Raw genomic sequence first — 14,685 nt, forward strand, 5'->3', positions numbered from 1 at the left:
GATCAACGCTTTTCAGAGCTGATCACACCAGCTGTGTGTGTGCAGCACCGCCCCCTCCCCCCACCCAGATATAAACAAACGCGTCTGCCGAACTTTTACTCCGTAACATGAACGTTAACTCCTGCAGCGTAGAGGAAACGTGTTAAATACGTCAACACGGTGGATTTAATAGAAGCTTTAAAGAACAAACTCTGGACGGTGTGAGGTGAGTTTGTCTCACTGCAGAAATAACAACACACACGGAGCGTCAGCAGTCACCAACACTCGTGTGTGTGTGTGTGTGTGTGTGTGTGTGTGTGTGTGTGTGTGTATGTGTGTGTGTGTGTGTGTGTGTGTGTGAGCGTCAGCAGGCTGAACAGTAACCTGTAGAATAATTAAAGTCATCATGCTAGAGCAGCTTCTCTGTGGTGGACCACACCAGCTTCTGCCACCATAAATAAGTAGAATAATAATAATAATAACTAACATTTTAATTTCCTTTATGAACTGTTTCTGTTGAGTTTTAATGTTTAAACCTGTTAGCTTGTTACTGACAGCAGCTACGGTTAAGCTCCACTTCCTGTTGTGACTGAAGCTGCTGCAGCATGGAGGTGTAGTTCTCAGTCATCCTGGACATGATCATCCTGAGAGTTTTAGCTGAAAACAGCTGGACGTTTCTGGATATGTTGGAGACATTTAGCCTCTCATCCCAGAGGCTGCTTCCACACTTTGGTTGTGGTCAGAAACAAACACACTGGTTGTGCTGCAAGTCGTCTTCTTTTGTCTCCAAAACATGTTTTAGTCTAAATGAAGGTGATGTTGTTGTTCATAGAGTTAAAATTCATGTTGAAGTTATGATTAGTTCATCCAGTAGGACCTGTGGCTAGCTGGCTCATGTAAAACATGTCATGTCTTCAAAGAATCGGGAATCGATAGAAACCGGATTCGAAATGAGGAATTGGAATCGTTCAAAATCAAACGATGCCCAACCCTTCCAATGGATGGATGACTAAACGATCAAGAAACTAACATTGGTTACAGCATAATCCGTGTTACATCCTAGCCTACTGGGTTTGATATAACAGAATTATTAATTTGGTAAACAAACTAACTTTTATATATTTTATCTTTCAGGTGAATCACACCTTCAGAGCTCCCTGACCGTGGACCAACTTTCCAGAAGGGACCTGACTGTAGACGGAGAAGTATAAATGAAGTTTAACCTTGCTTCCAGTAGGGATGGGTTAGGGTTAGCGTTAGCCCAACCCCTGTTGGCTCCGATCCAAACACGTGATCAGAAATCGAGCCCAATGACGTGTTTTTGAAAGGATCAGAATTGGGAGAAATAAACCGGATTTAACCTTTTAAATCAACAAACACGACTTTTTTAATTAATCCTGAGGTAGAGATAAATGGCTTAGTTTTGATTTCATTAAGTCCCTCTACATCAATAATTGTGTCTTGTATGAAAACAACACGTTACACAGTTTACAGCAGGCACGGACTCAGACACCAAGTGTTGTTAGCAAGCCTGCTAACAGAGCTAACGTGTTTCCTCTGGAGAGCTGGTACCTGCAGCTCGGTGGTATTTTAGCCAGACAGCAGAGACGGAGCTACAGACACTTGTAATGTGTACATACTGGACGTTCAACATGCTCTGTGATTGGCTGCTTTGACTGTCAGCTTTTCCCTTCAGGCATCAACAAAGCACATCACCGTCTCCAGTTTCCTCCAACAGTCACAGAGAAGTCAGACAACATGGAGCCAGCCGACAGAGAAAGTTACGCCAATAAAAGACAAATTTCCAACAGGCTGCAAAACATCGGGGTTTCTAGTTCTGCAGCACAGAGCTGCGTGCTGGAGCTACAGGTGTTATGCAGAGAAAAGTTACCCTGCCTTTCCGAAGGCTCCGCCTACCAGCTCCGTCACCGAACACTGCTCACAGCAGCACGTTGAGGGAATAAACAACTTGAAATAAGAGCAACGCCGCTACTTGTAAGTATATTCACAATATAAACAATTATTTAATCAGTGTACTTCCTAAATAAAGGAAAGTGAAACTTATTGGACCATTTGGATGTCTTTATTGCTTTACTGATCCCCCTCCCCCCTTTCCGACTTTAATGCTTTTCGGAAAAGTTACGGGCAAAAAGCTCTGAAACACGGAGAATAAACGGCGTTCATTGGTGGAACTGTTGGTGTTTGGAACTATCTGAAGCTCCATGGCTGACATCACTTCCATTCTTTCTACTGAAGCCTACGGGAGTGTCTGAACTCTCGCTTTACTACTTACGCTCAAGTAGTACTATGCTTACTCACGTTATACATTTTCAGCAGTAATGAGACGTCTGAGCTGTGTTTGTTTCCTTTGAGGTCGTAGGGATCTACGACGTCAGCTGTAGACAGTTACTGAAGCTACTCTGTCCTCCTTCAGAAGTTTATTCCTGTAAGGTAGGGGTGTACGTAGTTAACCGGTTAGCTGCCATTAATGTTGTAACCGGGTAAAATAGTTTTGCCTGGTTAACAGATTCAAAGACTTCTGCTGCTTTTGAGTGCAATATATTTTGAGCCACTAAAGGGCGCAAGAGTGCCGCTATCAAAATATTTACTGGGCAACCGCAGAAGAAGAAATGAGCTCGTCACATGACCAAACAAATGTGCTCAAACACGAAGCGGTTAGCCACAAGGCAGCGTTCTTAGTTATTTAGGGCTTCCCACCCTCTTTACTTCTTGTTCACAAACGTAACGAGTGTGGGCGTCAGAATTCGTCCAACTTCCGAACCCGCTCCGTCCACGGAGGGTTGGGGGGGGGGGGGCTGGTGCCTATCTCCAGCGGTCAACGGGCAATCAGGCGGGGTACACCCTGGACAGAGAGCCAGTCCATCGCAGGGCAACACAGACACACACACACACACGCACACACACACACACACACGCACACACACACACACGCACACACACACACACACACACACACCTAAGGACAATTTAGACAGACCAATCAACCTAACAGTCATGTTTTTGGACTGTGGGAGGAAGCCGGAGAACCCGGAGAGAACCCATGCATGCACAGGGAGAACATGCTAACATGCAGAAAGATCCCAGGCTGGGAAGCGAACCCAGGACCTTCCTGCTGCAAGACAACAGCTCTAACCACTGCACCACTGTGCAGCCCTGTGTCAGAATTACTTTTATAAAGTGGACTAAAGAAGCATTATTATTTATAGGGCGGGGCAAATGTCTGTGTGCACTGGGGGGTGGATAGTTTTGATTAACCAGCTATTAATCGTTATGGGGCGTCGATAGCCGGTTAAAGAAACGTTGGTAAATGTGCATCCCTAATTTAAGGGAAATGTTCGTCCTTGTTCTTTTTATCCATCCTTTTGATTCTACTTCAGCTAGAGCTTCCCCTAGAGGGGTGGTTGACCTGCAGGTCTGGTGTCTGACAGAGACCGATTAGTGTGAGGCCTAGGCTGGGAAGTGCCTCTGATGCTCATTAATTATTCAGAATTTTAAGCCTTTAATTCCACTTAAACAGAAGAGTTAGAAAAAACGTCACGCCCCTCAGAGTTGTTGTGAATATAAACAAGATCTATTAAACCTAGAACGTGTTCTGGTACCAGGCTGTAAACATGTTTATTTCTGCTGTGAAATTGGTATTTTTAACATGGGAGTCAATGAGGATTTGCTCGCTTCTGACACCAGCCCCTAGTGGATGAGGGTGGAACTGCAATTTTTGGTACTTCCGGGTTGGCCTCAATTTTTGAGCCGCATTGTGAGGGCTTGGGTAGACATGATGAATAGTCTACGGCTGCAGGTGTGGCTCTGCAGCCGTGGCCTTCTTAGCGTGACAGCAGGACGTCCTGAAGGTCCGCTCACCTGTTCACCGCTCAGACGTCCTGATCTTCTACCTTCCTAGATCATCCAGCTGTAACCTGTTCCTGATCATGTCTTTAGTCCCGCTGTAACACTGATGCATCAGTCTCAGACGTCATGGAGCTCAGGTGTTATCAGAACTACCTGTGTGTGTTCACCACCCAGCTTCAGCTCTTCTGTGGTTGGGTCTGACCCACGTTAGTAAATGTGAGTCCTCCATCAGGCTTGTGCCTCTTCTAGTGTCACTTTAAAGGATTTTATTTATTTATTTAACCGTTACTAGATTACCAGCAACAGAAATGCCACTAATAACAGACAATTATGTGAAGCTGGAAAAATTACATTCATTTCTGTAATTTAACTAGACTGAGAGACCATTTAAAGGCTCGGGAACCTTTACAGGTGTTTCTATTTGCAATTTTAAATTTTAGCTGATTGAGGTCTTGTTAAATATCACAGTGACCTTTTAATAGTCTAGATAAGTGTAATGCTCCTGTTAGTAGTCCCTCCTGTTAAGTGCTTATTTATTTAAATTATTCAGGTTTATAAAAAACATTTAGACATACATTTTACTAGGGCTGCTCAATTAATCGAATTTTAATCACGATTACGATCTGAGTTTTGAACGATTATAAAAAACTAAACAAGCCGATTATTTGCTCCTCCCACTTGCGCTGCCCTGAGTTGCAAATGAAGCGCTCCTCCCACAGTGTTGCCAACTTAGCGACTTTGACGCTATTTCCAACAGCTTTTCAGACCCCCTTCTTGACTTTTTAAATCCTAAAAGTACCTAGCGAACATCTCAGAAACATCTCTGGTAACCCTTAGCTACTTTCTGGATAACTGTCGTCGACGTTTCCTGCAGGTTAGCTAAACACTCCGGACCGTTCTTCAGGACATTAGGAAAGGGAATGATGTAGTGATGTGTCGGTCGCTAAAGAAACAGTTATATGGCTCACTGTTGGATTAACCAGGGTGAGTGACACACACACCGCACCTGCGGACTCCTGAGCCGCTAAAAACGGCTAAATGTGCGCGTGCGGCACGCTAAACACACGTGCAGCTTGCCCTGATTGCTGTGAGACTGGGTTGGGGGGTGGGGGGTGCAGCTGTGGTTGGGACAATTATTACATTAACTGATGGACGACTTGTAAATAAATAGTTTATAAATAAGGTAGAAATAAGTTCCTCACGCTGATAACTAATAACTAATCTCTCTGAGGACACGGTGCTAGTGCACTCTCCTACAGCACCTTGACAGGACTCAATAAATGCTATGCAGCATTTTGTGAACATCAATTTATTAGCATTTATTTGTTATAAATGCCACTGTATAATTCTTACTGTCAGTATTTGCAAGATATTGGTATTTGGGTCTGTACTGGTTAGACTTAAATGAGTTAAACCAAGGTCTATAGCCCTTGGGTCATAGACTAGGAGCTATAAGTATATTGGTCTTTTTATACTGGGAATCAGGAGTTATTTTAGTGATCATCTTGTTTCTTATTTATTTTTGTTCTGATTGTGCCCTGAGCTATTTTATGACTGAATAAAAACAAATAAAATCAGAATAAATAGAAAAATCGTCCTAAATAATCGTGATCTCAATTTCAGTCACCATAATCATGATTATTATTTTGGCCATAATCGAGCAGCCCTACATTTTACTATGTTCCAGTCATTAGTCATTTATATTTCACTACTGTAGTCATTTATAGTAAATTAAGCAAGTTCAACTAACCCATTTTTCTTGCATTCTTTAATGAAAAAATAACTACATAGTTATTTTTCTTGGTAATTAGTTACTTTTATAATCTTGTAACTCAGTAACTAAGTTACTTTTTTACAAAGTAATTAGTAACTATAACTAATTACTTTTTAAAAGTAACTTTCCCAACACTGCACATATATACACATTTATGTTTATATACATATCTATGAGGGTATCCCCTTGGGCTAAACCAGCTAGCATCCTGTCGCCCGGACTTCATTCAGCAACACTCACAGAACATTTACCATAATCCACATACAGCACACCAGAGTAAACGTAGAAACTTACCAACGAGGACAGTCGGTCCCGGTTCGGTCTGGGTTCGGTTCCGACACAAGGTCAACGGAGAGCCCCCGGTCATGTGTTATCAGATCAAAGCAAACGTCAGCTCGCGGTGACCGACCTACGTCACGGGGACCAACACAATATCCTTACACCAGAGACACGAACATCAGACTGAAGCGGTCTGCGTGTGTTCAAGAGGGGTGGACAGGTTGTAGTCCACTTAGCTACACACTTAGCCTAAATTAGCATGCATGGTTTCAAATTTCCACCTCAGGTCGGTGACGCACTACTGTCGGTCACCCGTGGTAGTGTTCCCAAACAGAACCCGAACACTCTCAACTAAATGTTAAACTCCCACTGGTTCAGACTACCTGAAACGTTTCTGCCCAACAAATAAACACTTCCGGGCACCGTCAACGTGAGCGCCTGGGTGAAGACAACAAGATGGCGTGTTAACCGTAGCCGGACGCGTTATTTGGAATAGTATGATTTCCGAGGAAGAACCCGCCTTTCTCGCCTCTGATTGGCTAGAAGGGCTCTACTACGATTGGCTATTTCATTTAGCAGCAACCCGTCGCTAAAGTGCAGACTGTCCTACCACAGACGCACCTTGGACTGGAGCTGCCGTAGTGGCCGGCCGCCATTTTAGATGGGTCTCCATTCGCACCGAGTGCATTCATTTCTATTGAGGAGGTTACTTACCCGACTGCAAAACACACTTTATCAAGCTTTTTCACAAAATCAGACACAAGATAAGGTATGATGATTAAATTATAAATATAATTAAACAAAATTAATAAAAAAAAAATTAAATACAATTTTCTTTCAGTTAGGCTAGACAAGTCACTAGTAATCCCACGTGATCGGTTTTCAATAGTAAGGATGTAAGGACTCATTTTTAAATACTCTTATTTGGTTTTTAAAACGTTGAATGGTTTGACCGCTCCTTACTTGGTGTCAGTGCTTCAACCGGACACCTCTGCACGGTCACTCCGCTCGGAGAACCTCATGCTCCTCTCGGTCCCAAGAACGCGCCTAAAGACACGTGGTGATAGGGCCTTTGCTGTGGCAGGTCCTAAGCTTTGGAACGAGCTTCCTCTCAGCATAAGGGCCTCCACCTCTGTTGCGGTTTAAGGCAAGGCTAAAAACCTACTTTTATGATCTATCTTTTAACCTTTCTAACTAGTTTTTTATTATTTTACTTATAGCGATTTGTGCACTCAATGTATTTTTATCTGTATCTTGTGATACAATGTTTTTATTTTCTGGACTTAATGTTTTATGTTTTTTACTTGTGGTGCCTTGGTGGCATCTTTTTGCCTGTAAGGCGCGATTTACAAATAAAGTTGAGTTGAGTTGAGTAGTATGCTGGATGATGTGATGGGTGATACAGAAGATGATAAACAGCCACCCAATGGGCTGGATGAGGCAGAAATCAGAGAATTTTTCTCAGCAAAGAACCTAAAGAGCCTCCGAAATGACTCCACCAGGAGATCTTCTGGCTGCTTTGGGCAACGGATGGATAGAATAGGCTCAATGAGCTCTTTGGGCTGCAACACGATTGGCAGATTCAGTAGGTCCAGAAACTAAAGTGTTAGATTTGAGTGTTTTTTTTTATTAACACATGTAATGGTGTTTACTACATATTTATGATGAAATCTCTTCTTCTTCTTGTATTGCAGATGAAAAGTAAAGATGAAGTCTTACCATCACCATAGGCGTCATTTTAACCGGGGACGCCGGGGACATGTCCCCGGCAAAATTTGTGATTGGCAGCTGTGTCCCCCCCCCACTTTCAAAAAAGCCTGCTGATGAGGATTTTTGTTTTACCAGCTCAGATCTTATCCAGGGGTCGGCAACCTGTTCCCATCAAAGAGCCATTATTACCCATTTCCCACAGTAAAGAAAACACTGGGAGCCACAGCAGCCGCGGCGTTGTGGGCGGGGCCTACCCTCAGACAGCAGAGAGCTGCTCACAACCAGGTGACAGCAGCCGGTACCGGTCGCTCGCATGGGCGTCGCACCCGTGGGGGATGGGGGGATTCAACACCCACACTTTTCCTCCTGTTTTGCTCACCTCCACACCAGTCTGGTTTCTCTATGTCGCACTCACTCTGTTTGCCTCATCTCCTTCTTCACCTCCCTCTTCTGACAGCCGATGTCGGGTTTCCAGGAGAGCAGGAGAGGGAGGGACGGAAGAGCTCGCCTGAATAATTTTACATCTTGACATTAGCTGTACAAAGTCTGAGTTTGATAAAGTGAAGAACAACCATTTGCAGAGGTTTATAATAGGGGCGGCGCCAGGTTTTCATTTTTGGGTGGGCCACGGTAATTTTGGACGGACCTTAATAAGCAGTGACTTAGTGAAGCAGGCAGGTGGCGCTAGAAAATTTAGTTTAAAAAGACGTCATAAATGTGTTCCCCCGTCATTTTTATTTCTAAAATATGAAGTAAAAACTCACAATTTAATTTTCATTCATTTGTCATTAATATGTAGTCTACACCCGTGCGTTAAGTGGACCATCTTCCAGTAAAAGCAAAGCATCCAGCCCACCTCTCCAAATGCATAAAATGTGCATCAGCCGCTAGTTAGGCGCGCCGCGCGCACCGTCAGCTACATCAGCCCAGGCAAGAGCAGAGCAACTAGAGAAAGAATAGAGGATAATTGTGTCTGGATGTGGATGGAGATTACATTTTACATCAGCCTGATCATCATTTAAATACGTAACCCATCACCTGTCTTCTAGTCCACGCTATCAGCATTATTTTAATTGGTGTGTGTGTGTGTGTGTGTGTGTGTTTTCCACTTCAAACACTGGTCTAACCAACCAGACCAGTGTGTCCAGTAACATATTAATGTTACAATTAAACAGTTTGACTTCATGTAGGAACATGTCACCTGCCGTGGCCCGACTGCTTCTGCTCCACATAAACTTTGTGCGTGATCAAATGTCTCTACAGGAGCTTTCTGAGCTGCTATTCTGCCTCAGACTGGATGCGTCATCATATTAGAGACGGGAACAAGCGCTGTTCAGCCAAAGTTTCATAATTTCATAAAAAGAACATTTTTCCAAGTGACACATCCCTCAGAGAGACCGGGTTTCCAGACTGCTTCAGTGGGAGGAAATCATCGCAACACCGTGGTTCTGCACTGCGAACCCCTCTACAGATCTTCAGCCCACTGTCCACCGTGGGCGCTCCGAGCCGCGCTGAACACAGTGTCCAGTATAAAGCTCTGATGTTCTGATGGGAATCAAGTTACCTCTGTGATGTGCGTAACGATTAAAATGTCGGCTCATCCATGCGCATCAGTGTGCGTCGGGGTAATTCTTTCAAAACAACCAACATCCTTGAGTTTATCCGTCAATATGTGGCAAGGTGGAGAAACGAAGGCCCGGGCGGGATTGGATCCCCAGACTCCCGGGTGAGAGTCATACCCTCTAACCAGTCACCTTGTACTGTATAAACTTACTTCTAGCCTCTTTCATATATTTACCACTGTCTGATAAGATATTTAGCCATTTTTCATTTGTGTATTCTGTTTCCAAGTCCCGCTGCCAAAGTAGTTTAATGCCTAAAGACTCCCCACTTAAACCACGATTAAACAGTTTATAAAACACCGAAGCAGTGTGGCGATCACGTGGCATTTTCATATAACCTAAAATATCATTCTCAGGAACTTCCTTAAATTTAGAAGTCACAATGTCTCATTTGGAGGTATTTCCAAAAATGTCCTTTACCTTGTAATTTGTAAGTACGGGTTAGATCCTCATAAGACATAAAGTTTCCATCTTTATACAGATCTCCAATATTACATAAACCACGTGAGTGCCACTGTCCCCAAAACACCGGTACTTTACCAATACATGTAGCCGGTTGTTCCAAAGAGACGCATACTTCTGAACATAGTGTGAAAGCTTCAACATTTTATGCACCTTTGACCAAATCTCACAAGAGTGAATAATAACTGGATTAGTTGTATTTATTTTTGAGACAATTTGTGTTTTGGATCAAATGGTGAACAGATATCAAATTCAATATTTAACCATTCTTGTTTTTCTTTATCTTCCTCCCAGTATTTAACTAGTTTTGCCATTTCAAATGATGGGCAATAGAGCTTTGGGTCCAAAAGTCCCAATCCACCTTTCTCTCTGGGGGCATACAATTTCTCCATTTTTATTCTTGCTCTTTTACCCTCCCACAAGAAATGTTTGACCAAATGTTCATACCTTTTAAAAAAGTCCTGAGGAATAGAAATAGGTAGCATCATGAGCATATAATTGAGCTGGGGTGCTATAATCATTTTAATAATATTAATTTTGCCCCACAAAGTCAATTTTAATGCCTCCCACTTTTCAAAACTTGTTTTGATTTTAGACAACACTGGGTTCAAGTTTAGTGAAGGCAGCTCACCTAGCTCTTGAAATAATTTCATCCCCAAATATTTCATGTCTTTAGGTGTCCATTTAAATTTAAATTTCTCCACCATGTGTGAATAGCACAGACCCGACAATGGCATAGCCTCAGACTTGGACCATAATTGTATATCCAGAAACTTTTGAGTAGGACTCTAGAGTGTCCATTAAATGTGGTAAGGATGTAAGTGGATTAGTTATCGTTGCTAGAATATCGTCTGCATAAAGAAGTAATTTGTGTTCAACTTGGCCCGCTCTTATACCTTTAATATCACTATTTGACCTAATACTCACAGCTACCGTTTCTATAAATATAATGAATAATAGAGGGCTGAGAGAACACCCGTCGGGTCCCACGTGACAAACCGAAAAAAGGTGAAATCATTCCGTTGGTTATAACTGCCGCCCTCGGCTCTTTATACAATATTTTAACCCAATTTATAAATTGTGACCCAAATCCAAAATTTGATAAAGTAGAAAAAAGAAACCCCTTCAGAAGAACTGAGTATTTTAAATCAAATTAACATCTGTTGATGTTTGCCCCTTCTTTAGGAGAACTAAGCAGTTTCATGAAACTCACTGATGTTCGGTTTTGATTGGCAGTACCGTTCAGAAGCATCCAGCTTCATGAAAAACAGCGATATGAGGTGAAATGCATAAGTAGAAGGAAAGAAGAAGCTTGTCTGTTGGCGTGATGGTGGAGCCTGGAAGTAAGAAAATGTTCATGTACGGCAAGAATATGCGTCTCAAAGTGACGGATCATATTTGAAAAAGAACAAGTGCCCCAGACCTGTAAAACGTTAAAAAAATAAACTCTCTCAGTACAGTTTCTACATCAACTACGGACACTTTCATCAGCTTCAATCTTTACAGATTTGATGTTGGAAATTCAGGAAATCGCTCCATCACTTTAAAATGACTGGAAAAGTGTTGGTTTTGATCTATTAATCAGTTGCTCATGTTGACTCATGGTTCATTACTACTGATGTAAAATATTTGGAATATTATTATGTCTAATAATAACCAGATGACAATCTTAGCCCAGAGACCTGGCCCACTGGGCTATGCTATCATTATCACGTAGCCCAGTAAATTTAGCAACACTGTAATACTTACAGGTCTTACTCTACAACTACTATAGTCAAGTGAAAGCCCCGCCCCCATAGTGTGTGAGGGATGAAGGGGTTGCCTAGCTGCTGAAACAAACTTGTTTATGGATGCGTCTATGTTTTACAAGTGCTCCATATCTAAAACAACTCTATAAGGAGCTGTTTCCGACAGCTTCTATCATAATCAGGTGTGAGGAATACATATAGCCTGATGTCAAGATTCCTGACATACCGATGCGTGTAGAGCTCAAGTATAAAAGAAGAGAGGATGTGGGCTGCAGCAACAAACAGCCACTGGACAAAATTTCATCAGAACAGCAGCTGGCAGAAACATGTATCTACCCATCATTCCTCTTTGCAGCCTTTTCCTGATCTTAAACTTGCAGCTGTGCAGCACGAATCCCATCCACTCTGGCCTGACTGACACTGACGTGAACGTCCTTAAGGTGAGTGTGGACCTTGTTGAGTATTATCTTGTGAGGCAGCCACTAACCCTCACAGAGTAAAGTGTTGTTAAACCACTAATTCCCACATGGAGCCAAAGCAGCTCTGGCACACGAATGAGACTGCAGAAGAAACTTACAGCCCTGGGTTTGGGTTATGGATCCTGTTCCATAACACTCGGGGACAGGGATTTAACCGAGTCAAATGTTTAGACTGGGATGTGACTCTGGCCTGGAAAATGACCGAATGCCACTTGACTAGTCATGGGACATAAATGTGGTATTGGGACAGAGAAGTGAAACATGAAGCTTTTTGTACTGGGATGAGGATCAGTTTGGCTCCATCACTTGGAGATGGCTCTCTCATTCTCTGGAACAGGGATTTGTGGCCATGTTCATCTGGCTCCTGGGGTTTAGGTCTGTGAATCTCTTGGACAGAACTGTGTCTTTATCAAGCTCTGGAACCAGGATGTGACTCTACGGAGCTCTGAGACTGGAAGGTGTTCTGAAAGGAAAAGGGTGATATGCATCGCCTGCTCCATGAATGAATAATAACTTAATGCTCATGTGTATTGCAGGTGCTTCTTCACAGACTGGCTGAGTCATTATCAGAGAATAGATTGGTGGACCAGGATGTCCTATCGGAAACGGAGAGTCTCGATGGCATGGGTGATACAGAAGATGAAAAACAGCCACCCAATGGGCTGGATGAGGCAGAAATCAGAGAATTTTTCTCAGCAAAGAACCTAAAGAGCCTCCGAAATGACTCCACCAGGAGATCTTCTGGCTGCTTTGGGCGACGGATGGATAGAATAGGCTCAATGAGCTCTTTGGGCTGCAACACAATTGGCAGATTCAGTAGGTCCAGAAACTAAAGTGTTAGATTTGAGTGTTTTTATTAACACATGTAATGGTGTTTACTACATATTTATGATGAAATCTCTTCTTCTTGTATTGCAGATGAAAAGTAAAGATGAAGTCTTACCATCCCAAATGCTAGAACTGCGATGTCTGTACCTACACCTATTTTAAATTATGTCCTATTTATTTATGACTGTTTATTTGTTGTTACGACTTTCAAGAACACATATTTCAAATAAAATTGTTAGTGATCTCCGTGTACTGTTGAGTGTTTCCAACCATTCATCAATGAAAGAGACCATGGTTTATGACCAAAAGCTGTAAACTATATCTAAGAAGACCGAGTCCAAAGCCAATATCCACCATATATACAGTTTTTTACTCCCAGTTACATTTTTTTAAAATTACAAGTAACCAGTAAAATATTATAAACACTTTGAAAACGCACAGAAATCTATACATGCAAACACTTAGACATCACTACAAACTACTTTGTTTCCAATCTAAACACACTTATGAAAGTTTTATTGTATTCAAACAACATCACCTGTCTTCAGAAAACAATGACATGGCCAAGTAAGGTCCCGTAGCGCTCCTCTGTGAGAGCGAGGGTGGGGGGTTGCACATGTTCCGCTGCTGTTTCTCACCAGTATATGCTGATACAGGGTATATACAGCAATCCTTAAGTAAAATTTACTACTTTTTAATACTTTTTTTAAATACCTGCAGAATTTTTTTTTAAAACCATCACAACACTAAATTGCAAGTGTTAATCAGCGACCTATTTCCACATATTTTAACATATATAACATACAAAAAGAATAGACTTAGAGACTCAGTGATGTTGACAACATATTGCACATATTTATTTTACTTAGAAAATAAGCCAGGCACTTCTGTTCAGCGGTTCAGACAGTTGACCACGAGGCCTGAAATGATGCACAACGACCACTGAATGACGTCATCATTATGTGACCGGATATGCTAAAGTAGCGCTGCTCGATTATGGCAAAAACAATAATCACGATTATTGTGACTGAAATTGAGATCTCGATTATTTTTCAATTTATGTAGATTTTTTTGTTGTTTTTATTCAGTCATAAAACTGCTCAGGACAAAAATAAACAAGAAACAAGATGATCACTAAAATAACTCCTGATTCCCAGTATAAAAAGACCAATATACTTACAGCTCATAGTTTATGACCCAAGGGCTATAGACCTTGGTTTAACTCATTTAAGTCTAACCAGTACAGACCCAAATACCGATATCTTGCAAATATTGACAACAAGAATTATACAGTGGCATTTATAACAAATACATGCAAATAAAATGATGTTCACAAAATGTTGCATAATATTTATTTAGTCATGTCAAGGTGCTGTAGGAGAGTACACTAGCACCGTGTCCTCAGAGAGATTAGTTATCAGCCTGAGGAACTTATTTCTACCTTATTTATAAACTATTTACAATTCCATCAGTTAATGTAATAAATGTCCCAACCACAGCTGCACCCCCCACCCCCCAACCCGGTATCAGCGAACGGGGGCAAGCTGCACGCGCACATTTAGCCGTTTTTAGCGGCTCAGGAGCCCGCAGGTACAGTGTGTGTCACTCACTCTGGTTAATCCGACATGGAGCCGGCTCCGAGAGCTGTTTCTTTAGCGACTGACCCCGGGTTTCCACCGGAGCCGTCAGCAGCACGTTACTGCAGCAGCACGTCTTGCTCCCGTAAGCTGCTGCTTGGCCCCTCCCACGAGACGCGAAGCAGCAGGGGAGCAGCTGTCACCGACTGAGCACGAAGTCACACGAGTGACTTCGTCAGTAAACACAACAACAAGCAGGAGAAAACTACAACATGGTTTGTGTTTTATGTTCTGTCCGTTTTATAATCGCCAATACGGACCTGAAAAACAAAGGAGACCGCTAGCTAGGTGATAACTTCT

At 42.3% G+C, this 14,685-nt stretch overlaps 2 protein-coding genes across 5 annotated transcripts in view; one reads left to right on the top strand and one right to left on the bottom strand.

Moving 5' to 3' along the window:
* Nucleotides 1-6,143, bottom strand: part of vps13d (vacuolar protein sorting 13 homolog D) — a 206,285-nt gene extending 200,142 nt beyond the window's left edge. For all 4 annotated transcript variants that reach the window (XM_054745595.2, XM_054745599.2, XM_054745598.2 and 1 more), the window contains exon 1: nt 5,915-6,143. The gene's annotated coding sequence lies outside the window, so the exon portion shown is untranslated. The remainder of the gene's footprint in view (nt 1-5,914) is intronic.
* Nucleotides 6,144-11,748: 5,605 nt separating this feature from the next.
* On the top strand, nt 11,749-12,991 carry nppb (natriuretic peptide B). The gene is made up of 3 exons (XM_015977126.3): nt 11,749-11,881; nt 12,457-12,736; nt 12,839-12,991. Exons 1-3 carry the CDS (start codon nt 11,768-11,770, stop codon nt 12,847-12,849), a joined length of 405 nt encoding a protein of 134 aa, XP_015832612.2. The 5' UTR covers nt 11,749-11,767; the 3' UTR covers nt 12,850-12,991.
* The last annotated feature ends 1,694 nt before the right edge of the window (nt 12,992-14,685 follow it).

The sequence above is a fragment of the Nothobranchius furzeri genome, chromosome 10, assembly GCF_043380555.1.
Source record: "Nothobranchius furzeri strain GRZ-AD chromosome 10, NfurGRZ-RIMD1, whole genome shotgun sequence".
NCBI classification, from domain to species: domain Eukaryota; kingdom Metazoa; phylum Chordata; class Actinopteri; order Cyprinodontiformes; family Nothobranchiidae; genus Nothobranchius; species Nothobranchius furzeri.